This window comes from Loxodonta africana, chromosome 1, assembly GCF_030014295.1.
Source record: "Loxodonta africana isolate mLoxAfr1 chromosome 1, mLoxAfr1.hap2, whole genome shotgun sequence".
In the NCBI taxonomy this organism is placed as follows: domain Eukaryota; kingdom Metazoa; phylum Chordata; class Mammalia; order Proboscidea; family Elephantidae; genus Loxodonta; species Loxodonta africana.
The window spans coordinates 15,338,697-15,365,122 of record NC_087342.1 but is presented as its reverse complement, the minus strand read 5'-3'; the positions used below and the strand labels follow the sequence as shown (position 1 = coordinate 15,365,122).

The 26,426-nt window shown below is 42.6% G+C and overlaps 1 protein-coding gene across 3 annotated transcripts in view; it reads right to left on the bottom strand.

Annotated features, from left to right (window-relative positions):
• KALRN (kalirin RhoGEF kinase) overlaps positions 1-26,426 on the bottom strand; it is a 769,081-nt gene that overhangs the window by 444,519 nt on the left and 298,136 nt on the right. For all 3 annotated transcript variants that reach the window (XM_064291948.1, XM_064291977.1, XM_064292015.1), the window contains exon 6: positions 21,957-22,079. In XM_064291948.1, coding sequence (XP_064148018.1) covers positions 21,957-22,079 — 123 coding nt within the window. The remainder of the gene's footprint in view (positions 1-21,956; positions 22,080-26,426) is intronic.

Genomic DNA, 26,426 nt, shown 5'->3' with positions numbered 1-26,426 from the left:
AATGCAAAAATCTATTAAGTATTCCAACAAGAGGCAAAATAAGTAGTTCAAAGTCCCACGGATTGTCCAAAAGAACACTTCACAATGTCATTCCTTGGCGTTCCTGGGAAGTGTCCGTTCCTGTAGGAGCCTGCCACATGTGCCCCAGCACTGCAGCTGTCCCAGCTGCCCTAGGTGCTTGCCAGCCCACTGCTCTATACACTACACACCGGCTGAGGGTAGACGCCCTTCCCCTAGGAGTTAAGGGCCTGGATCCCTGAGCTGTGCAAAGTCTTTCCTTGATCCAGAGAGCTCACAGAATTCAGAATCAGCCAGTGACTCACTTTTTGAGCCATGTTCTTTCAACACAGTGTTCTTTCATACCTCTTGGCAAAATAGGGGTTTCTGTCTCTTGGGACAGCGTCCTTGAGGCAGCTCCACTTCGCTGGTGTATGTTATCTATGCTCAGAACACCCAGGAGTAGGAACACCTTGTCCTCACTGGAGGGGACAGATTCTTCTCCTTAGCACTGACTATATCTAAAAAGGTGCAGACACCTCATTCCCGTGCTGGGTTGATTACTCCATTCTGTCAAGAATGGTATCGGGTCTTTCATTGTGTTGTCCTGGGGTGACACATAACTCATCTCCAGGTTTCTTATCTTCACCTCCTGAGAGGCAAAGGGAAGCCACCTCAGAGCTGTCTCACCTCTGCAAGGAATGAATTCTGGGCACCGGGCTCTCAATTCCATTCCAGTTAACTGGGCTATAGCTTTTAAATTATTATTACGAAAATAAAAGTTGTGATCTGCACGTCAGATCATCACAGGATGTAAGGCACGACCACCACTTAGTGGCCACTTTCCCAAAGATGCTCAGTCCTCTTAACAAACCCTAGAGACCCTGACTCTCCAAATCCAAAAGTCGAGAGAAGTGGTCAAAGACCAAGGTATTCAGCAAAGTTATTCAGTTCAAATAGGAATCAAATCATGTTAAATAAAAAGCTAAGTACAAGTATATATACAGCATAGCTTCAACTCAGAAGAATGTTATATATAGCAGAGAAATATACCCACATGTTATCAGTTACTGAATGTTTCTTGTGTACCTGATACACAAAGTGGTAGGCACATTTTTTCTGTTGTTAGCTTCCATTGAGTCAGTTCCGGACTCATGGTCACCCCAAGTCCAACAAAACAAAATGTTGCCCAGTCCTGTGCCATCTCCACGATGGGCTGCAGAGCAGACCATTGTGATCCATAGGGTTTTCAATGGCTGATTTTCAGAAGTAGATCATAAATAAGACCTTTCTTCTAGTCAGTCTTAGTCTGGAAGCTCCGCTAAAACCTGTGAGACGAGCGACGGTTGTGCAGGAGGTGCACTGGCCGGGAACTGAACATAAAAAAGGGGCTTTATTCTTAATTCTCTTCTGTATATAGAAGAGGTGTTTTTTTCAAAATAACTTTGGTATTTTTTTTTATAATCAGGAAAACCATGTTTTGTTTTTTTTTTTAAACGTGTGTTTTTAGAATCTCGACCTCTACTGAGGAGCCCCAGTGGCTCAGTGATTAAGCACTCGGCTGGGTTTTAGAGCCTCCACTGAAGTTAATATAGCAAAACATAGGATGTCCATGGATGATGGGACTAAGAGGGAATTTAGGTTCAGCCTCCTACTTTTATCCAACTCATTGTTTTTGTTAAAGCACAGATGCTGTTTTTAGTTTTATTTACTATTATTTACCGCTTATATAAAGAAAGGAGTATAAAACACACTTTATTTAAAGTCTTTTAGAAGCCAAGTTCATGTTGCCCCTCTTAGAGTTTAAAAAAAAAAGAAAAAATGAAAAGTGAGCGTTTCTTGAATCCACCTAGTAGGTCCTTAAAAAATGTTTGTTAAATCAATTAAGCATCTTGTTCAAAATCACAAGGATAAGAGACAGAATTGGGACTAGGAGCCAGGTCTCCTGACTCCCAGTCTGCACGGCTCCTATACTTATCACCACCTTCTTTGAGTGCCCCACAGCTTGTAACAATTTAAGTTTTTATTTTGTCACACTCGAAGAGAGTCACGAGGAAAAGTATTTGGAGATTTTTCCATACAGCTTTCAGAGGCTTTGTGAGTAACCATTCAATAGCAGTAAGAAAATAAAGAGATTATGCCAAAGCAGTGGAAGACACTGACCCTCTCCTCCTTTCTCCAGCTTAATAATACCACAGGTATTATTTACATCGTGGCTAGTACCAAGCCCACTGGGGGCCCTGAGTTGTTGAATCATCACCTTATGATTAATTAGCTCACCATTACGATGTAAACCTGCTGATCCTACCTCGAAACATACGGACACTGGGATAGTAACATCTGGAATAAGGACTGTCCATGCTTGAAACCACACAACAATAGCCCTGAGATGCAATGAGCTCTAAAAGAAACCTCTGACTTCTGCCTCCTAAAAACCACACGGTGCCCTCTAGGGGGCCAAGGAGGGCAGCTGATGGATGACTATCTGGTCAGGACTGGCCGAACAGTAGGTCAAACCATGTGGAAGCCATCTGTCACTGTCGGGTGTAGAGGAAAGGAAGCTGGAGCAGCCCTGGTGCACAGCAAAGATAACATTGGCTCCTGAATCCCTCCAGCCCTCTGGCCTGGCTTGCTGTGACAATGTTTCCTCCAGCAATTACTTTACAAACCATTAAGCAGCCCTGAAAACAAGAGCCTGGCCATATGTCTGAGGGCCACAGGAAACCCAGGAACACGTTTAAGAAAAAATGAAGCCCCTCTCTCTCTCCTTTCTCAGCGCTGGGGGAAACTTCCTTGGATGAGTGGGTGTGTTTGTGTGAAGAATTGTTGCAGGACTGGGATGGTGAGGCGAGGTGGGTCAGCTGGAATCAGAGTCAGGGACACCAGCGGGGAAAGTGGTTGGAGTCAATGCAGCTCTTCTGAGCTAGGACTCAGTGATTTTAGGCTGCTTTTAGGGATGAAGTCAGAGGCTATAAGGCTTCAGGGAAATACATTTGCCAGTGTTTTATCCCATAGCCCTTTCTCTTGTAGGGCCTTGCTGCTCAAATCTTGATGTGTTGTATCAGCATCACATAAGCTAGTTAGAAACGCAGAGTCCCAGGCCCATTCCCGACTTTCCAAACCAGCATCTATACTTAACAAGATTCCTCCAGTTGATCTGTACGTACATTACATTTGAGGAGCTGCCTTGAACCAGGAGAGCTATTCCTTCTAGCACACGTGACCCTGATAACAACAGTAGCTCAGTCATGACACCGGGCCACGTGCTGAGCCCAAAATGCGTGATCACATTTCATTTTACAACAACCCCGCAAAGGCACTATTATCCCCCATTTACAGAAGAGGTGGTAAGGCTCTGAGAAACATAAATAACTTGTCTAGGACAACACAGCTAGGAAGGAAACACGCAGCCACAGTTAGCGCCTCGTGCCCATGCTCTTATCCACCATGCTGTTTTATTTGCCATCAATGTGAAAGCAGTTGGGCTGCCAAGGATGCCCCTTAGGGGGGAGCGGAGATGATGGAGAGAAATGTCTCCCAAAAAAATCACCTTGGAGAAATAGGATCCCAGGAAAGAGAATTCAGTAGAAATTTCTCTACCTCTCTGAAGTCTCCCCACTAGGGTCCTGGACTTGCCCTTCTAGTAAGAGAAGAAGAGCTCAGCTCCACAGTGGACAGGAGCCTGGTAGGTAGACTTCTCTTACCATCTCCCTCTTTCCAGCAATAATTCCCACCTGCAAACACAGGGCCAGCCGCCCTGGAGAACAGGTCCCTGCCTCTACAGAACCACAGGAAAGCTTAGGCCTAAGGCAACTCTTTTAGTCAATATCGTGCCTTATTGCTGAAGGCTTAAATCTATCATCCTATGTGTTTATTCAATCATTCATTCATTCAACAATGCCAGGCACTGTTCACGCAGGGAACAAGACAAACTCCTACACTCATGGAGCATACATTTTAGTAGAAGAGTCAGGCAATAAATGAAAAAATATTTACTATAGAAATAAGTTCTGTACAAAATATAGATGGGAAAGGATACAATGTGATGGAGTTGGAGAGTAAGGGGAGTCTTCTCTGAGAAGTGACACCTGAGCTTAACCCTGAATGAGTGACAGAGTGAACAACATGGCTACCTGGAGGGAGAGGCCCCACAGGCAGATATGAGCTCGGTGGGTTCAAGAAACAGCATGAAGCCCAGGGTGACTACAGCAAGTGAGTACGGGCTGAAATCTGAGAGGTAACTGGGGGCCAGACCACGCAGACCCTGGCAAGCCACAGGGAAGGCACCTCAGATTTTATCCCGAGAGGGATGGGAAGACCTCTAAGGGTTTTGAGCAGAGGAGTGATGTGATGTGATGCACCTCACACTTTAGCAGGATCTCTTGGGCTGTTGTGTTAAGAATGGACTGTAGGGGAGCCAAGGTGGCAGCAGGAAGACCAGGTACGAGCTACTGCAATGATCCAGGCAGGAGATGATGGCAGCTTGATCACGGTGGTGGTAGTGGGGGTGGTGAGAAGTGGCCAGATTCTTTTCTGGGTATATTTTGAAGGTAGAGCTGAAAGGACTTCCTGATGGAAATCTTCTAGGTCCTCCTCACTTCCTGGCTTGTGTCGTGAGCTCTGACCTCTGCTTCTTGTGCTGCTGCCTCCTTCCCATCTGCCCCTCCAGTCCTAATTTCTCACCTTTTGAATTTCCTGATTCATAAAAGTCTTGCCGGTATGTCCTTGACCAGTCTCAGTCTCTCACCTGGCACTCCTGGCCTGCCACCACCCATGCCCCAGAATGACATATGCAGCAAGGCTGCTGCTTATTATTATCAACACTTCATACTTGTCTTGTGCTTTACAGTTTAAGCCCTTTCGTGTACATTATCTCATCTGACACGCTAGGCTTCATGGACCATTTCATGCCTTTCTTTGGCTCCAGGGGACCTCAAAGAAGAGGAATGAGTCAGCTTTGGCTGAATTTCAGACAAATTAACTCCTTGGCAGCTGTAGACCTGGCAGAGAGCAGACAAAGGCTATATATAAGGATGTGTACGTGTGTGCATAAACTCAGGGTAAATATCAAGAGTGCACGGCAAACAGCCTGAAGGCAAGGAACATGCTGACAGAGATCCCCAGACAGCAGGGGACTGAAACAAGAAAAGAGGTACCAGGTCTGTGACCAGAGAGCCAGGAGTAAGGGAGAAGAGGAGGCAAACCTAGGGCTGGGAGTGGGGTGAGCATCCAAGAGAGAAACCTGACCAGGCCAGTGTCAGCCACAAGTCAGAAATCTGAGCAGCCAGCCAAGCCCTGAGGGTCAGCTCAGAGAAGACTTTCAGAATGGACCCAGGCCAGGTGATTAGGCAGTACAAAAAAAAAAAAGTTTTTTTTTTTTTTTTAAGGGAAGCCAGCATTGTGCACGAGAGTGGTACTGAGAAAGCCTTTTCCTAATCCAAGGAGCTTCCCTATGTTTCTTGTTTGAATAGGAACCAATTACCAAATACGGCTGATTAAAGACCTGAGGGCGAAGGTAAATGGGGCATCTGGTGAGGTTGGGGGTGGAGGGCAAGGAGAAGAATAAAAACAGACACTCTGTATCCCTGGGACCCTGACATTGGAGGCAAGTCCTCATCCTCCAATTGTACAGGCTTAATTATTTGGTAGCTTTAGAATTTGACCCCAGGGCTAATGTCAGTGGGCTTACTGTCTTCATCCTAGACCAGTGATTCTCAATCTGAATGTTAAAATTGTACAAATTCCTAGGGCTTCTACCCCAGTACAGTTAAATCAGAATCTAGGGGTAGGTCCCGGATGTGGTATTTTTAAAAGCTCAATGGTGCCAAGGGCAAGGGTCATACATGGATCCTGAGCTGATCAGGAAATAAACTCCATCCTCCTACTAGCTTGGAAGAAGAAATTCCACCCACAAGGCTGTTCGTGGAGATACAAACACTATAATCTGTTTAACTTGATTATATCCAGTACTTCACAAGTACAGGTTTCCCTAGAAGGCCTGTCTTGGGAACCCCAGTGTTAACAGCAAACACCAGATCACATTTATTTTTGTCAGGGAGTGTCACTTTTTAGCACCTTTGTTTCCACCTTTAGGCTTAGACTCTTAGAAACAAAGACCCTCAGGGTTACTGGAACTTGAAAGATCATCTAGTCCAGTGGACTGTAGTGTGCATCATCTGGGGGACACTTGTAAGCATCCTGGTTCCCAGGCCCCACCCTGATGGCAACCATTGCTCTTATTCACCTTCTAACTGGTGGTTGTTGAGCTTCTGCTGGAGTCACGGCCTATCAAGCTCCCTCAAAGGTTGAGTCCTTGCTGCCCAGTCTGCTCAAGGCCGGTGGCAGACGTTGTGGAATGCTTAATTCCTTACTTATTCAATGAGCATTTATTAGGCACCTTCTAGGTGCCAAGCATTGTTATAGGTTCAGGAGCTACAGCTGTGAATGAAATAGACAAAGCCCTGTCCTCAGGAGTTTATACTCTAGTGGGCAAAAGTTCTCTTTGAATTAGGCACATGAAATTGTAAGATTCTTCAAAACAGCTTTGTGTTTGGTTTCTCAGTATCTCGGAAAGGGGACAGAGAATACAAACAGTGAAAGTTTGTTGAACACAAAAATGAGTGACTGCTGAGAGGCACATACAGACATTCCTACCTTGCTTTGCTAATGCCACCAGGGTTGGTGTCCACACTCTGTCATGATCATTCTCTTTAACCATAAAGAAGGTTGTACCTTAAAGCTAGTGGGAGGCCACTCAAAAAAGACTCTCCAGCTGTCTGTCTGTTTCCATTTTTAACTGCTTAATTGAGATATAATTCACATATCATACAACTCTCCCATTTAAGTGTACAATTCAATGGTTTTTAGTATATTCATATTTAGTATACAGATATGAGCAACCATCATCACAGTCAAATTTAGAACATTTTCATCACCTCAAAAAGAAATCCTTAACTAGTTTTTGCCCTATACTCCTCAACCTCTTCAGCCTTAAGTAACAACTCATCTACTTTGCGACTCCATAGATTTGCCTATTCTGGACTTTTCATGTAAACGGAATCATATAATATGCGGCTTTGGTGACCGGCTTCTTTTATATAGCATAATGTTTTCCAATGTCCATCCATGTTGCAGCTTGGATCAGTATTTAATTTCTTTTCATGGCTGAGTAATATTCCATTGTGTGGATATACCACGTTTTGTTTATCCATTCATCCACTGTTAAAGTGTTAAAAAGCAAAGATATCACCTTGAAGACTAAGGTGCGCTTCACCCAAGCTATGGGTGTTTTCAATCACCTCATATACATGCAAGAGCTGGACAGTGAATAAGGAAGACTGAAGAAGAATTGATGCCTTTGAATTATGGTGTTGGCAAGGAATATTGAATATATCATGGACTGCCAAAACAGCGAACAAATTTGTCTTGGAAGAGGTACAGCCAGAATGCTCCTTAGAGGCAAGGATGGTAAGACTACCCACATGTGTCACATATTTTGGACATGTTATCAGGAGGGATCAGTCTCTACAGAAGGACATCATGCTTGGTAGAGAGTCAGTGAAAAAGGAAGACCTTCAATGAGATGAATTGACACAGTGGCTGCAACAATGGGCTTATGGATAACGATTGTGAAGACGGCACAGGACCGGGTAATGTTTGGTTCTGTTGTACATGGGGTCAATATTAGTCAGAACCAGCTGGATGGCACCTAACAACAGCAACATACACACGTGAGTTTATTTTTGATCTCTCAATTCTATTTAATTGATCTATATGTCTGTCTTTGTATCAGCACCATACTGTTTTGACTACTGTTGCTGTATAACAAAAACCAAACCGGTGCCGTTGAGTTGATTCCGAATCATTGCAACCCTATAGGACAGAGCAGAACTGCCCCATAGGGTCTTCAAGGAGTGCCTGGTGGATTTCAACTGCCCACCTTTTGGTTAGCAACTGAATTCTTAACCACTACGGTTTTAAAATCACGAAGTGTGTGTCCTACTTTGTTCTTCTTTTTCAAGACTGTCCTTTGCAATTCCGTATGAATTTTAAAATCACCTTGTCAATTCCTAGAAAGAATCCATATGGTATTCTGATAAGGAATACACTGAATCTGTAGAGCAATTTGGTGAGTTAACAATATTAATTCTTTTGATCCATGAAAATAAGATGTTTTTCCATTTATTTAGGTCTTCATTAATTTCTTTTAACAATGTTTTGTAGTTGTCAGAGAACATATTTTGAACTTCTTTTGTTAAATTTATTTCTAAGTATGGTACTATTTTTGATACTACTATAAGTTGAATTGTTTTCTTAATTTTACATTGAGATTGTTCATATACTGATCTCATAACCTTCAACCTTGCTGAATTCATCTGTTAGTTCCAATAGTTTTTTAGTGGATTTTTTAGTATTTTCCATATACAAGATCATGCCAAATGGATGCCTTTTACTTCCTTTTCCTGCATAACTGCCCTAACTAGAACTTCCGGTACAATATTGAATAGAAGTAGTGAAAACGGACACCTATCTTATATCTGATCTTAGGGGGAACATATCCAGTCTTTCACTGTTAGGTATAATGTTAGCTGTAGGTTTTTCATAGATGCCCTTTGAGACAGGTTGTAGACATGCCCTCTATTCCTAGTTCACTGAGTGTTTTTATCATGAAAGAGTACTTGATTTTATCAAATGATTTCCATGCATCTATTGAGATGATCATGTGTTTTGTTTTTTTTTTTTAATTATTCTATCTATATGATGTACTGCATTAATTGATTTTGGAATGTTACACCAACCTTACATTCTTGGGATAAACTCTACTTCATCCTGGTGTATAATTTTTTCTATATGTTCTGAGTTAAATTTGCTACAATTTCGTCGATGACTTCCGTGTCCATATTCATAAGAGATATTGGTCTATACTTCGCTTTTCTTCTGGTATCTTTTGTGTAGTTTTGGTTCCAGGGTAATACTGGCCTCATAGAATGGGTTGAAAATGTTCCCACTTCTTCTATTTTTTTTGGATGAGTTTGTAAAGACTTGGTATTAATTCTTCTTTCAATGTTTGATACAATTCAGCAGTGAAGTCATCTGGGCCTAGGCTTTTCTTTGTGGGTAGATTAAAAAAATTTTTTTTCTAATACAATCTCTCTACTTGTCATAGGTCTACTCAGATTGTTTGTTTCTTCTTGAGTGTCTTTAGGTAGTTTGTGTCTTTCTACGAATTTGTCCATTTCATCTAAGCTACTAATTTATTGGCATACAATTGTTCATAGATTCCTTCATAATCCTATTTCTGTAAGGTCAATAGTAATGCCCTCTTTTTATTTCTGATCCTGGTAATTTGAGTCTTCTCTGCAGCCCCATCCCACCCCTTGGTCATTTAGCTAAAGGTCTTTCAATTTTGCCAATTCTTTCAAATAACCAGCTTTTAATTTTATTGATTTTATCTACTGTTTTTATATTCTTTGTTTCATTAATTTCTACTCTATTATTTCCTTCCTTCTGCTTACTTTATATTTAGTTTGCTCTTCTTTTTCTAGTGTCTTAAGGTAGAAAATTAGATTATTAATTTGAGATCCTTCCTCTTTTTTAATATAGACAATAACAACTACAAATTTCCCTCTAAGCACTGCTTTAGTTGCATCCCATACATTTTGGTATATGTCATCATTTTCATTCATCCCAAAGTATTTTCTAATTTCCCTTTTGATTTCTTCTCTCAGTTACTAGTTATTTAGGACTATATTGTTTGATTTCCACATATTTGTGAGTTTTCCCAAATCTCTTTTTGTATTAATCTCTAATTTCATTACGTTGAGGTTGAAGAACATACTTTGTATTATTTCCATCCTTTTAAATTTTTATTGAGGTTTGTTTTATGGCCTGGCATATAGTCTATCCTGGAGAATGTTCCAACTGTGCTTAAGAAGAATGTATATTCCGCCATTGTTGGGTAGTGTGTTCTACAGATGTCTGTTAGGTCTAGTTGGTTTATAGTGTTGTTTAAGTCTGTGTCTTTGTTCCTTTTCTGACTAGTTTTTCTATATTATTGAAAATGGGGTATTGAAGTCTCCAACTATTACTATTATTAAAATCCTCTAAGCAAGGAGTCCCCTTTTCCCCCTCCCTGCCTCCCACCTCTGGTAACCACTAATAAACTTTGCTCTGTGTACACATGCCTATTCTAGATACTTCATATAAGTGGGAACTTACAATATTTGCCCTTCTGTGACTGACTGACTTCACTCAGCATCTGTCTTAGTTATCTAAGGCTGCTATAAGAGAAATACCACAAGTGTATGGCTTTAACACACATAAGTTTATTTTCTCACCATCTAGTTGGCTAAAAGTCCAAATTCAGGGCGTCAGCTCCAGAGGAAGGCTTTCTCTGTCAGCTCTGGAGGAAGGTCCTTGGCATCAATCTTCCCCTGGACTAGGAGTTTCTCTGCACGAGAACTCCAGGTTCTGCTCCCAGCACTGCTTTCTTGGTGGGATGAGTCCCCACTCTCTGCTTGCTTCCCTTTCATCTCTTGTAAGATATAAGGCAGTGCAGGCCACACCCCAAGAAAACTCCCTTTACATTGGATCAGGGATGTGACCTGAGCAAGGGTTTTACATTCCACCCTAATCTTCTTTAACCACAGGCAGAGATTATGATTTATAACACATAGGAAATTCACAAAATGGAGGACCACCACACAATACTGGGAATCATGGCCTAACCAAGTTGATACATATTCTGGGGGGACACAATTCAATCCATGACAGCATCCAACTATTATTTTTGATTTCCTATTTCTCTCTTCATTTCTGTCAGTTTTTCCTTTATGTATTTTGGTGCTCTCTTTTTAAGTTCATATATGTTTACAATTCTTATATCACTGCTCCATCTTTTTGACAGATTGGCCCTTTTATTGTAAAATATCTTTATCTCTAGTACCTTTTTTCTGTTTGTTTTGTTTTAAAGTCTTTTTTTTTTCCCCTAATATTAGTATAGCCGCCCCAGCTTTCTTGTGGTTCCTGTTCACATGGTAGATCTTTTCCCATCTATTTGTATCTCTGCATCTTTTTGTATGTTTGTATCTAAAGTATCTTCTGTAGACAGAGTATAGTGGGATCTTGTAGGTTTTTTTTAATCCAGTCTGACAATTTCTGCCTTGTAACTGGATTGTTTAATTCTCTTCACATTTAATGTCATTGTTGATATAGTTGGATTACGTCTGCCATTTTACTTTTGTTTTCTATATGTTGTGTGTCTTTTTTATTCTTCTATTCCTCTTTTACTGCTTTCTTTCATATTATGTGAATATTTTCTAATGTAGCATGCTACTTACTTTAATAATTTTTAAACTATATTTTGGGGGTTATTTCCTTAGTGGTTGCTCTAGGGCTTACCATATAGAGTTACATTCCTTAATACATCAGAATCAGCTTCAAATTTATACTAATTTAACTCCAGTGAGATACAGAAACATTAAACCCATTGCCAATGAGTTGATTCTGAATCATAGCGACCCTATAGGACAGAGAACTGCTCCATAGGGTTTCCAGGGAGCAGCTGGTGGATTCAAACTGCCAACCTTTTGGTTAGCAACCGAACGCTTAACCACGGTGCCACCAGGGCTCCTTGGAAACATTAGTCCTATATAATTTTCTCTATTTTGTGATACTATTATTACACATATTACATCTATGAATGTTACAAACCAACATTACATTGTTATAGTTATCAGTTTATATAATTTTATCTTTTAAAGAAGCTAGGAGAAGAAAGAAGATTAAGTACATATTTATAGCTTTTGGTATATTAATCTTATTTATCATTTCTGGGTCTCTTTGTTTCTGTAGATTCACATTATCACCTAGAGTCATTTCCTTAGCCCAATCCAACTATGTTCCTACCCACCTCCTTTGTGTTGTTATTGACCCATTGAAAAACCGGTTGCCATTAAGTCAATTCTAACTTATGCCGACCCTATAGGACAGAGTAGAACTGCCCCATAGAGTGTCCATGGAGTGCCTGGTGGATTTGAACTGCTGACCTTTTAGGTTAGAAGACGTAGCACTTAACCAGTACACTACCAGAGTTTCCTTGTTATTGACAAACATATTATATTTCTATATGTTATAGGCTCGATACCATATATGCATATTGTTTTATATAATTGCTTTTTAAGTCAGGAAGGAGAATAAACCTCATTTATCCTATCTTTTATAGTTACGTAATTACCTTTACTGGTGCCCTTTGTTTTTTCATGTGAGTTCTAATTACTGTTTGGCATCACTTGCTTTTAGCCTGAAGACATTCCTTTAGCTTTTCTTGTGAGGTGGGTCTGCTAGCAACAAATTATCTCTGATTTGTTTATCTGGGAATGTATTTTTCCTTCATTTTTGAAAGATGGTTTTACTGGATATAGGATTCCTGGTTGACAGTTTGTTTCTTTGAGCACTTCGAATACGTGACCACATTATCTTCTACCCTCCATTGTTTCCACTAAGAAGTCAGTCGTTAATCTTATTAGGCGTTCCATGTTAAGTGATGAATTATTTCTCCTCATTCTTCTTTCAAGATTTTCTCCTTGTCTTTCACTTTTGGCATTTTTACTAGCATATGTCTGTTTGTGGATCTCTTTATGTTTATCCCACTTGGAGTTCACTGAGTTTGCTGGATGTGTAGATTAACACTTTTCAATAATTTGGGAAGTTTCGGTCATTATTTCTTCAAGTATTTTTTCTCTTCCTTATTTGTTTAGTGACTGGCTGCATTATTTTAGTGAAGCTTATTGCCCCCCCCCGCCCCCTGCCACATACACACACACGCACACTTAATCTGCCTGCAATGTGAAGCTCTGATTCTACTTCTCAGGCAATACAGTCTTGGGAGTAGATCCCACAGACACCCAAAGATGACAACGGTTTTGGCAGGGCTCTCTTTGACTGTCTCTTTCCCTGACCACACCCAGCTGTTAGCTTTACTAATTTCTAGCTGATTGCTCTATTGTTTCAACAATGCCCTGAGGCATAAATTTCTCCATAGATTGATCCAATCAGATTAAAGCTCCTTTGAAGGAGCCTCTGTCCCATGAGTAGGGGCTGGGAGGAAGATAGGAACTATCACCTTTTGGCTGCATTTTCCTGGAACTTAACCTCAGCAACAGGTAGCTGGAGGTAGGATTCAAAATGCTGATATCCTGTCCCTTCTGGGAAGGTCACCTTCTGACTGGGAGCTTGGTGGATAGAGGGGCCTGTGTGCACGGCTGCACCCATTTGGAGTGGAGTTTCTGTCTCACTGAGCTAGGAAGGGGAAGGGAGGGAGCAAGTCTCGGTTCAAGCACAGACTCTCACTGTTCTTACTGACTTTTCGTAGATTTTCTTGAATAAATGTTTCTTCATTGGCTATGTGCCCTTAGGACCACTTTCAGAGATTTTAAATGGTTTTAAAAATAATTTTTACCAGTGTCCTGGGAAGCAGGTCTGCAGAGCTCCTCATACAATTGTGCCGTAAGTGGACTGTCCTTCTCAACTTGTGATGGTTTATTTGAGGGAGTGATTATTTTATACGTATAAATATCCACAGAACAAGGGTTCTCTAACTTTAATATGCATATTATTCACCAAGGACCTTGTAAAAATGCAGATGCTTGGAGCCTCACTCCCAGATTTTATGATTTCCTAAGACTAGGGTGGAAGCCAAAAAGAAATTTGCATGTTAAACAAACTACTTACACAATTCTTTGGGGAGAAAAACGTACTAAAAAGACTAACAATACCAGATGAGAGCAACCTCTTCATTTATTATCAATCTATTTATTAACAGATTTTATGTTTGCCTATGGGGCATTGCAGCGGTTAAGAGATCGGCTGGTAACCAATAGGTCAGCAGTTTGAATCCAGCAGCTGCTCCTTGGAAACCCTATGGGGGCAGTTCTACTCTGCCCTATAGGGGTCCTATGAGTCAAAATCGACTCGATAGCAACAGTTTTTTTTTTTTTTTTGTAAGGAGCATTGCAGCTATGGCAGGATCAAACACTGTGTGTTTTTCACCAAAGTGAGAAATACTGTCATTAGAGGAAGCGCTGCTTGTTTGAAGGTGGGGGAGTGCTGCAGAATCCTGTTTCTGGGACTGCCAAGAATCAAAGATGACAGAAGACCCGAGAGGAAGGCATATAAGATTGTGGCCAGGAGACTACCTGCCTCAGGACCTTTATTTCTCTTGTACCAGATCTGACTTTTCCTTGGTGTTACCATTTGTAACCTTCCCTCAAATCAAAGATAGAGCATCACAGGCTCTGCTGCAATTGGTCTATCTGCACACCATCAAGTGTCAAAATGTGACTCTACTGGGAGAATTAATAGGACTAAAGCAGTGAGCTATCACATGAGCTACAGAGAGGATTCCTACCACCCAGCTGCACATTGTTACCACTAATGGAAATCTTCACAGTTATAATAATAGAAAATGAATGCCACTTCATATGTTAAAAACTCTCCACAGAAACTATTAGCAATTTATTTTTTTCTCAAAGAACTAATTAAAATTGTAAAAAGGGACTTGTTATGTTTTTATATACTCCTGCAACTGTCTTTTTTTTTTTGTACTTTAGATAAGGTTTACAGAGAAAACTAGTTTCTCATTAAACAATTAATACACATATTGCTTTGTGACTTTGGTTGCCAACCCCACATGTCAACACTCTCCCCTTCTCCACCTTGGGTTCCCCATTACCAGTTTTCCTGTCCCCTCCTGCCTTCTTGTCCTTGCCTCTGGACTGGTGTGCCCATTTAGTCTGATTTTGTTTTACGGGCCTGTCTAATCTTTGGCTGAAAGGTAAACCTCAGGAGTGACTTCATTACTGAGCTGTAATGGTGTCCAGGGGCTATAATCTCAGGGTTTCTCCAGTCTTGAGACTCTTTCTCATGAAGAACTAGAACATGGACAGCTACTTAACTGTTCTGTTGCATATTACAATCCGACCTCACTTCCATCTGCCCACACTTTCATCAGAAGAGAGGGCCACACTCAGGTGAAGGAGAATTCATGAGAAAAGCTTTCATAACAGAAGGCAGAATTAATAAAGAAAAGGACTCCAGAGAGCTCAGGAAACCTGGCTTTCTAAGGAACTGTAAGAAGCCAAAGAATATTTGCCTACTGGGTTTAGCAGGTGCGTTGTTATTATTGTTATTATTTCTATTGAAGGTTAAAAGACCAGTAACAGTTGTAAAAAAAACATGACAAAAAGCCAAAGATCAACCAATTTTAACCTTTTTCTTTCAGAGTTGCCCATTTACCATACTCAGCAGGGCAATGAAAACCATAAAAAATAAAACTTAGGAAATTTATGATTTTTCTTCCATGATTTAATAATATGCAATGATTTCTTGCTACTGGTCACCTTAGCTGGAGCTGGGTCTTTAACCAGTGTATAAAAACTAGACACACACACAAAAACTTACAAAACAGCTAAATTATAAGTTGATCATTTTTGTTTACAAAACAATGTACCTAGGCTTCTTTAAATTATAAGTTCTTTGGCACATTGTAGAGTTAATTCATAGATCATAATTTCTATCAGTGAAGGAGCAATGATAATTAGGTCAATGTTGATTACTGACTGAAAAATGTACCTGACCCGTCATCAAAATCAGGCCCTTTTGTTACACCTTGGCATAGCACCCCTTATTCTTTCAACATAAAACTTATTAGTTTGTAATATTTATGTGTGAGGATGTATACTGAGCATCTGTCTCTTCACTGGAGTCTCCAGGGACATGACCAACCATCAATACCATCTGCCCATCAACCAGCACAATGTGACCCTCAATTATTTGTTGAACGAGTGAATAAAAGAGTCATGAGTTTCCTGGGGTCTTAAACTAGGGGGTTGATTGACAGGCTTGATTGACAGGCTTCAGGATTCCCTAAATCCCTTGGAATTGTATAAAAAATTTTGTTCATATATACATTTTTCTGGAGAGAGGACCCAGAACCTTAATTAGATTTCCAAGGGATCTGTGACTTCCCTGAAAATAAAAAATGACTGGTCTCTTTCCATGGTAATATAGGATTCAATACATAAGAACACTCCTTAGTCCGAAACAAACTACACTACGTCTACATTCGTGTGTGCAGAAATGCCTCCACGAATTTACACAACAATTCACATTCCCACTTGCCCTGAGTAACTGATTGTTCCTATAGTCTCTGGGCTCCAGCAGTAGCCACTTGCATTCATCTGTTCCTTGGCAGCAGCATCCATCACTCAGGGCAGGGGAAACCAAACCCACTACCGTGAAGTCAATTCTGGCTCATGGAGACCCTATATAAACAGAGTACAACTGCCCCATAGGGTTTCCAAGACTAAATCTTCATGAAAACAGACTGCCACATCTTTCTCCCGCAGAGCAGCTGCTGGGTTTGACCCACCGACTTTTGGTTAGCAGCCGAGTGCTTTAACCAATGCACCACCAAGGCTCCTTTTAGGCCAGAGGAAAGGAGCCTGTAATTCCCTCCTTGCCACTGTTTGGGATGCTGAACTGTATTCCCCCTGGTTAACAAGGGCACTAAGCCATGTTTATAAAGCACAGGTGCCCAGGCAACTTGATCAAACAACCCTGGGATTTCCCTTTCCTCACCCCAGCCAGAGAGAAGGTCCAGCCTCATGAGGCCAAATAAGCCTCTGAGTACAGTGCATGCCCAAGACGACAAGAGACTGCAAGATGGGCTGGAACACGCTCATTGGCTGTCATGTATTAAATCTTTTCTTCTCTCTCCCAGCTCCTGAAGATGGTTCCCTTCAGTAAGTTTCCTTCCTCATTTTTGTCCTAAAAATGGAGACTTCAAAAGTAAATTTGTCAAAGAAAGATTTCTGATGTGCCATTAACTCTCAGTTATCCATATTAACAGAGAAGAGCAGCGGTGCAGGTAATTCAAAGCCAAAGGCTCTTCTAGTTAGCTTTGTAGGTCATTGTTACGTGGGGCTTAGAGGCAGTCTTACCTCTCTAATTACATTTGTCTTTACCTCTTATTAAAACGAGTTTGTTTGCCTTAGGGCCGGGTGGTTGGGTCACAAGAATGTTCTGGCACAGAATTTGTAAAATTTACCAGGGGAAATCCACAAGGCACATAGATAATCAAACTTGACTAGATTTGTGTTCACGTTCTTAATCACCTGTGATCAATTGCTTTGCTCCTTTGCCCCTGTGTGACTGAATGAGCCAGGGATGAGACATAACTATAGGAGACTAGTTGGAATAAAATGAGTCTTTACATTTACTTGAAGACACAAGACTGTGCTGTGGCCAAAACAGATAACACAATCAATGTTGATAATTTCCCTGCCTGGTCCCCAAACCTTCTCTTCTGCAGCCAGAATTATCTTTCTGTGTAAATCTCATGGGTTCCATCTCTACCTCACATCCCTGGGCTAGGCATTAGGGCTGCTGACGGGTATCCTGCTCTCTCCACTCCAACACTTGGTGGAGCTGCACTTCCCAGCTCACTTGGAGCTAGGTATGGCCTTGTGACTGGCCAATGAAATGTGAGAGTGACATGTGTCTTTCTAGGTAGGAGGTTTCAGAGCCAGTATGTGCTTGCCTGTGTACTTCCTCTGGCGAGGCAACTGACCACATCTGAAATGGTGGAGCAAGGGTTAAGTATCCATCTACTAACTGAAAGGTCGGCACTTTGAACCCACTAGCCACTCGGTGGGAGAAAGGTGGCAGTCTGCTTCCGTAAAGATAACAGCCTTGGAAACCTTACGGGGTGGTTCTACTATGACCTATAGGGTTGCTATGAGTCAGAGTCAGCTTGATGGCACACAACAATAACAACCCATTGGCCTGGGCCCCTGAGTGATTATAATGAGCAGAGCTCCCCACAATCAGTGACAGGCATGTGGTAGAAGCATGAAATACAGCTGTGTTGTTTTACAGCACCGAGATTTAGAAGTTCTTAGTTAACCCAGCATACCCTATCATTGTACATGACAAGCTGCACTGTGATTGTCTGGGTTCCTATCTCCCTAACTGGACACTGAACAGCTGGAGGTCAGAACTCTTCCTTTTTTATTGTCTTAACTCTGGTGCATAGCACAGGTTCAATAACTGCTTGCTACATGGATGGGTGATACATGAATGGGCATATTGTATTTTTTAAGAGGTCAGACATTTTCCTGCCCAATTACTTGACTGGACTCACACAACATCTGCTGGTCCAGAAACCTTGAATGAAACCTGAAGTGACTGCTGCCTCCAGAAACTCCTATCTCACGAATTGTTTCTCCTCTGTATTCCTTCTTCCTCACTACCCATTCTTTTTCTACTCATCCAATTCTATGATTTTCTTTTTGCCTTTTCCCTGCCTATGCCTTTGGCCCATTGACAACACCCACCCAAGGCCATTTCTTAACAGGGTGAAATGTCACTTGAAAAATAAATGAAATTATGGAATGAGATCAAGATTCTAGAATCAGCAAGCAATTTAATGTAGGGGTGTATCTTTAAAAGCCTGATAGAAAACAAAATTTTCTTCCTCCCTGGCTTCTGTGATCCTCCATGTCTGTGTTCTTCCAATGCTTTCCCCACACATTCTATCTCTTCCACAAGCTCCTATTCTTTTTCTTCTCCCCCAGTTTGAGGATATTCCCATGGAGGCTCCCTTAGCCCCACAGCTCCTATGTCAGGGCTGCTGACTTTGGACTCTGGCTGCATTCTCTCCAGTGAGCAACGGTGGGCAGGAATGGTGAGAACTCAGGTAAGGTGAGGGAGGGATGAGATGAATGGTATTACAGGGGAGATGAATTGTACTACAGGGGTGGGCAAAAAGGCACCATCAAACAGGTAGAAGTTGGGTAGTCCAAGATTTTTGTTAGAAATGAGACTACAGATGTGGCCAAATTGGCAAGGAGATCTCACGATTCTCGAGGACAAGGAGACTTGAGGATGGATGAGGAAGATTTCAGAATAAGGGAAGTAGATAAGGCAGGTGTGTGTGGCCTCTCCCTCTGCTCATCTCCCACCTTCCCACTGACTGTCCTAATGAAGCCTGTCACCTGTTTCCTCAGATCAGAGCTGGCTGGACAAGCACCACTGCCTTCTCTGTTCCATCCGATCCTTATTTGCTCCCTTGGGGTGAGGTAAGTCTGGGTTCAAATTAGAGGCAAGCAGCAGTAGGTTGGTTCTCCATGAGGAAGGACTACGGCCCCCTCAGGGGCTGGAGATAAAAACCACTAGTTAGTCTTATTTGGTTAGCACCACCCTCTTTGGATTAAAGGATCAGTCCAACTGCTCCCAGGTACACAGGCAGGGCCCTCTTCAAGGAGAAGCCTTTAGAAATAGTATTAGAAAGCAGGGTGATCCTTTCCAGAAGATTTGCTGTTTTATTAGGACTGGGGTATCCCATGACAGGGTTAGGGCAGTTTCCCCAGGACACTCTGGTTTCTATCAAAACCACTGTCTGCCACACCCAAGCCACTGGTCCTCAACACAAGCCCACTGTTCCCGTAAGACCATCACTTCACTGGCCCCCAAGGAATACCATGCTCATTTCTATCTCGAAGTCTTTTTTCTGACTGGCATTCCCACCCCTCACCAGCCAAATCCTATACAACCCTCAGGGCTCATTTCCTGCATAGAATTCCATTCCCTCCAAACTCCCTAACCCACACACCTCCTTTCTCTGAATGCACACAGCACTTGCTACAAGTTGCGTAATATCCCTGGGCCTCAGTTTCCACATCTTAAAATGTGGAAAATAATCATATCTCCATTATAAAGTTGTTGGATGATTTAATGACATAATGAATATGAAGCATTATGTTATTACATAACATAAGAGGACCAGGCATATACTAAGACCTCAGTGAATGTTAATGAGGACAAGGATGATGATGGTGATTGAGATAGAAGAGAATCGTTATTTGTGTTTCACATGTGTAGGCTGGCTTTACAATAGGCCTGTGGTTCTCAAATGTTAGGCTGCATCAGAGTCACCTGGAGGGTCTGTTAAATCACAGATTTCTGGGCCCAATTCCCACAATTTCTGATTTAGTTAGACTTGTACAGGCATACTCAAAGGAACTTCATTTAAAATTGCCCCCGAATGAAAAACCCAAGAGTTTATCAAGAGGAAAATGAATAAACGATTGAGGTATATTCATACAATACTACTCAGCAATAAAAGAAAAAAGAAACTACTGATGGACACAATAAAATAGATGAAGCTTGAAAACATGTGCGTGAAAGAATCAGACACCAAACAGTATATGATGAATGATTACACTTCTCAAAAATTCAAGAACAGACAAAACTAATCTACGATGATAGTAATCAGAACAGTGGTTACTAATGGATGTTGGCAATTGACTGGAAGGGACAAGAGGGAACTCTCTTGGTTGACAGAAATGTTCTATATCTTGATTAGGTTGGTGGTTACATGGGTGTATGTATTTATCAAACTCAACAAACTGTACACCTAAGATATGTGTGTTACACCACAGGCAAATTTTACCTCAGCATAAAATGTAAAACAAAATTTGCAGGTTGTTGGAACGATTAGAAATAACCTAGGTAAAGTATCTGGTACATAGTAGGTATTCGATGACTGGGAGTTGAAATAATGATTCCAGGTGCATGCAGACCCCCAATCACTGTCTCTCCTCACCAAAATAAAACTCCAAAGTTCATGTGAACTCAAGCTCACTGTGAAGAGAAGCATCAATACATTTTCAACCTGTGAGATCAAAGACTTCTCTGGAGAAGTCATCCGTGCTTCCACTTAAGGGGAAGCTGAACTCGCCCAGCATCACCAGCAGAAATGGCAAGGTGTCTGGTTTTCAGATACACAGGCACGTGAAGAATGGTAGAGCTACTTTTCCTGACCAGTAGTGCAACTAGGAAGAGCTGGCAGAAGGGAGAGATAAGAGTGTGGTGAGGCACCCTTAGGCTGTAGGTGTTTGGAATATAATGGGTTCAAGAAGCAGACAGGATTTTGAAATAAAGTCTTGGGGCAACCACACAGAAAAAATAGTATCCCAAAGGGTTAGGTCTATGAGAGGTCCCAGGTGTCATCTGGACTAGACTCCTACATAACCATCATTATCATATTACCCGTATTTGCTGGTGACTTACTATGTGCCAGACATAGTTCCAACTGATTTACAAACATTAACTTCTTCAACCCTCACCAACAACCCTATGACATAATTATTTCCATCTTACAGCTGAAGAAACTGAAGCACACTGGGGAAAAGTAAATTCGTTATGGCCAAACGGTTAGCAAATATCCCTGATTTCCTAAAAGGGGCCCTTCAGCATCTGCTTGAACACTCTCCATCACAGGAACTCAGTAACTCCTACTGTATCCCATTTTATTGAGCCATGTCCTGCCTCCCCCTCGAACTCTCACGCCCTGGACAGTTCTGCCTCCTACAATGACTATTCTTCTCTCTTTTCTCCAACATGGCCTTCAAATATTTAAAGGCAGCAATCATGTGTCCCTTAAGCCTCCTCTTCTCCAGTCTAGACATCCCCAAGTCACTTAATCATTTCCAGTGTGCTACAGCTTGAGGCTCTTCACTAGCCCAAATTAATGACTCACAGTTAACCGAAAAATGTTGGTTAAGTCAATTGAGTACAACTGGTGACTGTCCCTTCTAGTCACAAACTGAGCTAAAGCCTCCTACGACCCCAAGCACATTCCTTTCATGGTGTAAAACTGGGTCTGCCAACAGAAATGGGGTCAAAATCTGCAGCAGGAACAGCTGACTGGCCACATGTCCTGCATACTTCCCACCCTGGCAAATAGAACATTAAAGGTCCGTGTGATCGAAGTTCTTCATTTTTACTCAGCCTGAAAATCAGTTTTCTGCAGATCCTCAACCTCTCCCCTGGTTCCCTCCCCTCACCACTGTCCTGCCCCCCAGAGGCAGTGCTGAGAACAGCCCCCCGCTGCTCACCATGGAGTTCATGGCAAAGTGGTTGTGCTGCGTCTGGAGGTCTAGGGCATGCTGGTAGCTGACTCCGATCTCCGTGTGGCTCTGGAGGAATAACTCCTTGTTGTGGCTTATCCAGTCAAACATCTAGAGGAAACAAGACAGTGCAGAGAAATCAGAAGGGCCATGGGACCAACAGGGCAAAACTTGCAGAGTTACCGGAGAACACAAAAGCCCTCCTGCTGGTGCCCATGAGAACCAGCTATCATCTTGAGTCAGTGAGGACCCCAGCATGGCTTCTCAGAAGAGCCCTCACTTTTAGATAAGGACCCACCATCAGCCTCTACGCTTCTCTACAGAACCTAAGGGAAAAGGAGAAAATGGGTGAGGAGACCAAGGAGATGGGGCGGGAAGCTGTTTACTATTCCTAGCTACTTCCCCTTTGTAAAATCTTTTAGAAAGACTCAAAAAAGGCCCCAGAGTTGCTTTAGAGACAGGTGCTGAGGGGACAAGCTGGGAAGCTCGGTCCATTCTCCAGCGTTCCAGTAGAGGAGAGGAACCCCTGTTGGAAGCCACAGGCCAGGTTGTGGCAGTAAAAAGGAAGCAGCTAGGCCCACTTGGGCCTAAGGAGACTCAAGGACAAGGCCGTGGCATTCATCCTTACATGCCCCGTTCCACTTACACACTGCCCAATACACACACATTGGTTGATTAACTCTGAATTGAATCAACTTATCTTGTAACTCCACAACCTCACACAATTGCACGGGTTCTGCTATAACCCATAGAGACCCAGAAGAGGAGGATTTCAAGGGCAGATTAAGTACTGCCTGAGGGCATTGGTTGTTCAGTGGTAGAATTTTCACCTTCCCTTTATGTGGGAGACCAGGGTTTGATTCCTGGCGAATGCAATTCATGGACAGCCACCCCAGGTCTGTCAGTGGAGGCTTATGTTTTGCTATGAGGCAACCATTCGTGCGGATAGCCCAAGACCCGGTAGCATTTCATTTCATTGTGCATAAGGCTGCCACAAGTTAGGGGCTGACTTGAAACAGCTAACAACAAGTACCACCTGGTGCTAGTCCATTGGGCATTGAGATTTTCCTGCTAACTCTGTACCCAGGTTTTCATACACGTATTCACCCTTCCTCCAGGCGAGCGATGTGCTTCAAGGGCAGTTGACCAGGACCTCACCAACAGGGGAGAGATTTATCACTCTATAGGTTATTCCCCTCTCAGTACCCCAAACGTAAACCAGTCAGTCCACGACATTTCCTGGCCAATAATATTGGCTCAGAAATGGAAATGAGATGCAATTCAGTACAATAAAACATGAAGGGAAGTTTGCTGGAAGCTTCTGAAAAAGAAAAAAAAAAAAATCTAGTTCTTTATATATGGCTTCTCTCCATCTGACACTCTTAGGTGTGGCCCTGTGCCTCAAACTGCTGTAGCCTTTCTTCTGGTAGACTAGAGGGAAGCCAATAGGCAGAGAGGGTGGGGCCAAGGCAACTGCAGGGAAACAGGCAGAGCCAGTCATTGATCCTTGAGGGATCTGCACTCTGCCTCTTTAGTAATAAAAAAACCCTCTTTATTACTCAAGCCATTTTAAGTTGGATTTTCTGTCCAGAGAAGTCAAGTGATAGAGCCAGAAAGGTGTGCAATGGTACCTTTGGAGAAGAAGGCTGCTCTACTTGGGGTTGATGCTTGTCTTAGTTATCTAGTGCTGCTATAGCAGAAATACCACAAATGGGTGGCTTCAATGAACAGAAATTTATTTTCTCACAGTTTAGGAGACTAGAAGTCCAAATTCAGGGCGCCAGCTCTAGGGACAGGCTTTCTCTCTCTGTAGCCTCTGAGGGAAAGTCCTTGTCCCTTTTCAGAGCCTGTTCCTCGGCTCCTTGGTGATTTTCATGTGGCGTGTATCTTCCCCTCCATTTGTGCTTGCTTCTCTATACCTTATCTGTTCTTTTTATATCTCAGAGGTGATTGGCTTACCACACTCTACACTGATACAGTCTCATTAACATAACAAAGAAAGTTCCATTCTCAAATGAGATTACATACATCCACAGGTACAGGGTTTAGGAATTACAACACGTATTTTGGGGGGATAAAAATTCAGTCCATAACAAAGTTCTATAACTTGGGAGGGGCTGAGGAAAGAGTAGAGCATGGAGTAGGCTGAGAAGCTGCTCCAAGAGGCAGGGCCCACAGCCTTATTCCATTATTTCCCTTTAAATACCACCAGTAGATTTCGACTCACGGTAACCCCATGTGTCAGAGTAGAACTGTGCTCCATAGGGTTTTCAATGGCTGATTTCTTAGAAACAGATTGCCAGACTTTCCTTCTGAGGTTCCTCTGGGTAGATTCAAACTGGCAACCTTTCAGTTAGAAGCTGAGCTGTTAACCATTTGGACCACCTAGGGACTCTTCCCTTTAAGTGGAAGAGTGAATTTACTTTTTCAGTCACATTCGACCAACACTTCTAGAACACCGGCTACATGTCAGGCATCCCCAAGGCAATAAAGAGGCAAAAATGACTAAAATGTGGCTAAAAGGCCAGTGTGGAAGGCAGACATAGACTCAGATACAACTTTAATACATCTTGGCATATAATGTGCATAAAAGCCATGAGAGGCCAATATGGGATATTGGAACAGAGGGAAGGTACCCTTGATGGAATGAGAATAGAGAAGAACAGAGCAGGTGACACCTGTGTTGAGCCTTGACACATGTAGAATTAGTCAGGTGAGGATGAGTGGGATGGGACCTTCAGGCAAAGGGGGATGAGCGAAGGGACAGAGCTGTTGGACGGCCTTGGGCGACAAGGGTATTGAAAGTGCCTTAGCAATGTTCCTGGAGCCCAACATTACGGAGAAATGTGGCTGGGGAGGGAATTGGGGAAGGCCAGCCATGGAGAGCCATATGTAGGCTTCAGGGAACTTAAAAAAAAAAATCCTTGCCGTAGAGTCCATTCCGACTCATGGTGACCCCAGGCACAACAGAATCAGCCACAGGTTTTGTGACCCAAAGGGTTTTAATAGGCTCATTTTCAGAAGCAGATCACCAGGCCTTTCCTCCTAGTCCATCTTAGTCTGGAAGCTCCACTGAAACCTGTTCAGCATCATAGCAGCAGGCAAGCCTCCACTGACAGACGGGTGGTGGCCACACCTGAGGTACGTTGGCTGGAAATTGAACTCAGGTCTCCTGCACGAAAGGCAAAAATTCTACCACGGAACCACCAATGCCCCCTTCAGGAAACCTGAACTCTGTGTACGCTGTCAGCTGCATGGAGGAGTCAGTGGAGGGTTTAAAGCTGAGTAGTAAAGTGCGAAGGAGCCCTGGTGGCTCAGTGGTTAAGCATTCAGCTACTAACCAAAAGGTCGGTGGTTCAAACCTACCAGCTGCTCTGAGGGAGAAAGATGTGTAGTCTGCTTCTGTAAAGATTACAGCCTTGGAAGCCCTATGGGGCCGCTCTGCTCTGTCCTATAGGGTCATCGAGTCAGACTGAATGGCAACTATTTTTTAGTGAAGTGTGACGTGAAATTTGATAACACTGTGAGATGTGATGAGGGAGGGAAAGACAAGGCAGAGAGACTGGTTAGGAGGCTGTTACAGCAATCCTGGTGAGTGATGGAAAGAACCTGGAAACCTGGATTAAAGGAGTGGTAGTGGAAACTGAGACGTGGGTGGATTTGAAGGCTACTAAGGAGCAGAACTGAGGACTCACAGCTGTTTGGGAGGGGAGTGTCGGAAAAACTCTGGAGAAGAGCCAGGTTTCTGGCATGGCCCCTTGGGCCCTTGTAAAAAAAAAAAAAAAGTGTCACCCCAGGTGGTTTCTAAAGAGGAGGATAGGAAGCTTGGGTGAGTGTGGGGAGATGGGAGGTTCTGTTTTAGATGTACTGAATTTGAGAGGTTTATGAGGGTTTCAAGCAGAGGTGTCCTGTAGGCAGTTGGATTTACGTGTCTGGAGGTCAGGAGAGAGATATCAGAGCTGTAACTACTCAGACCTAAGTGCAAAAACATCTTCCCAAGGCAAACATCATGCATGACTGGGAGACGATTGTCTTTTGAATTATCCGTGCTTCCCTTTATCCGCAGGGACAACAAATGTGGCGTGTATCTTCCCACAGAAGAGGCGAAACTGTTGTTCTTCATTTTCAAGTGTTTGTTTCAGGCTGCGGGTTCCCGGGTCAATATCTGCGCTGTGTGTCCCCAGCTACAGCAAGCCCTCATCGCAGGCGCTAGGTCCGGGCTGCTGCTGCTTTAAAAATAATTGTTATGAAAGACAAGTGGGGAAAGAAGACAGGCACCCCAGGAGTTTACAAGAGTTTCATTCTCTAATTTTGTATCTTTAAATCTTTGCCTCCCAACCACATTTTAAAATAATTTCTCATCTCTTTTCCTTATTGACAAAACAGTCAATGAAGTTAATGAAAATCTGAAACGCCTGAAGTCCTTGGAATGGAACTTGTGATAAAAAGCCCTCACTT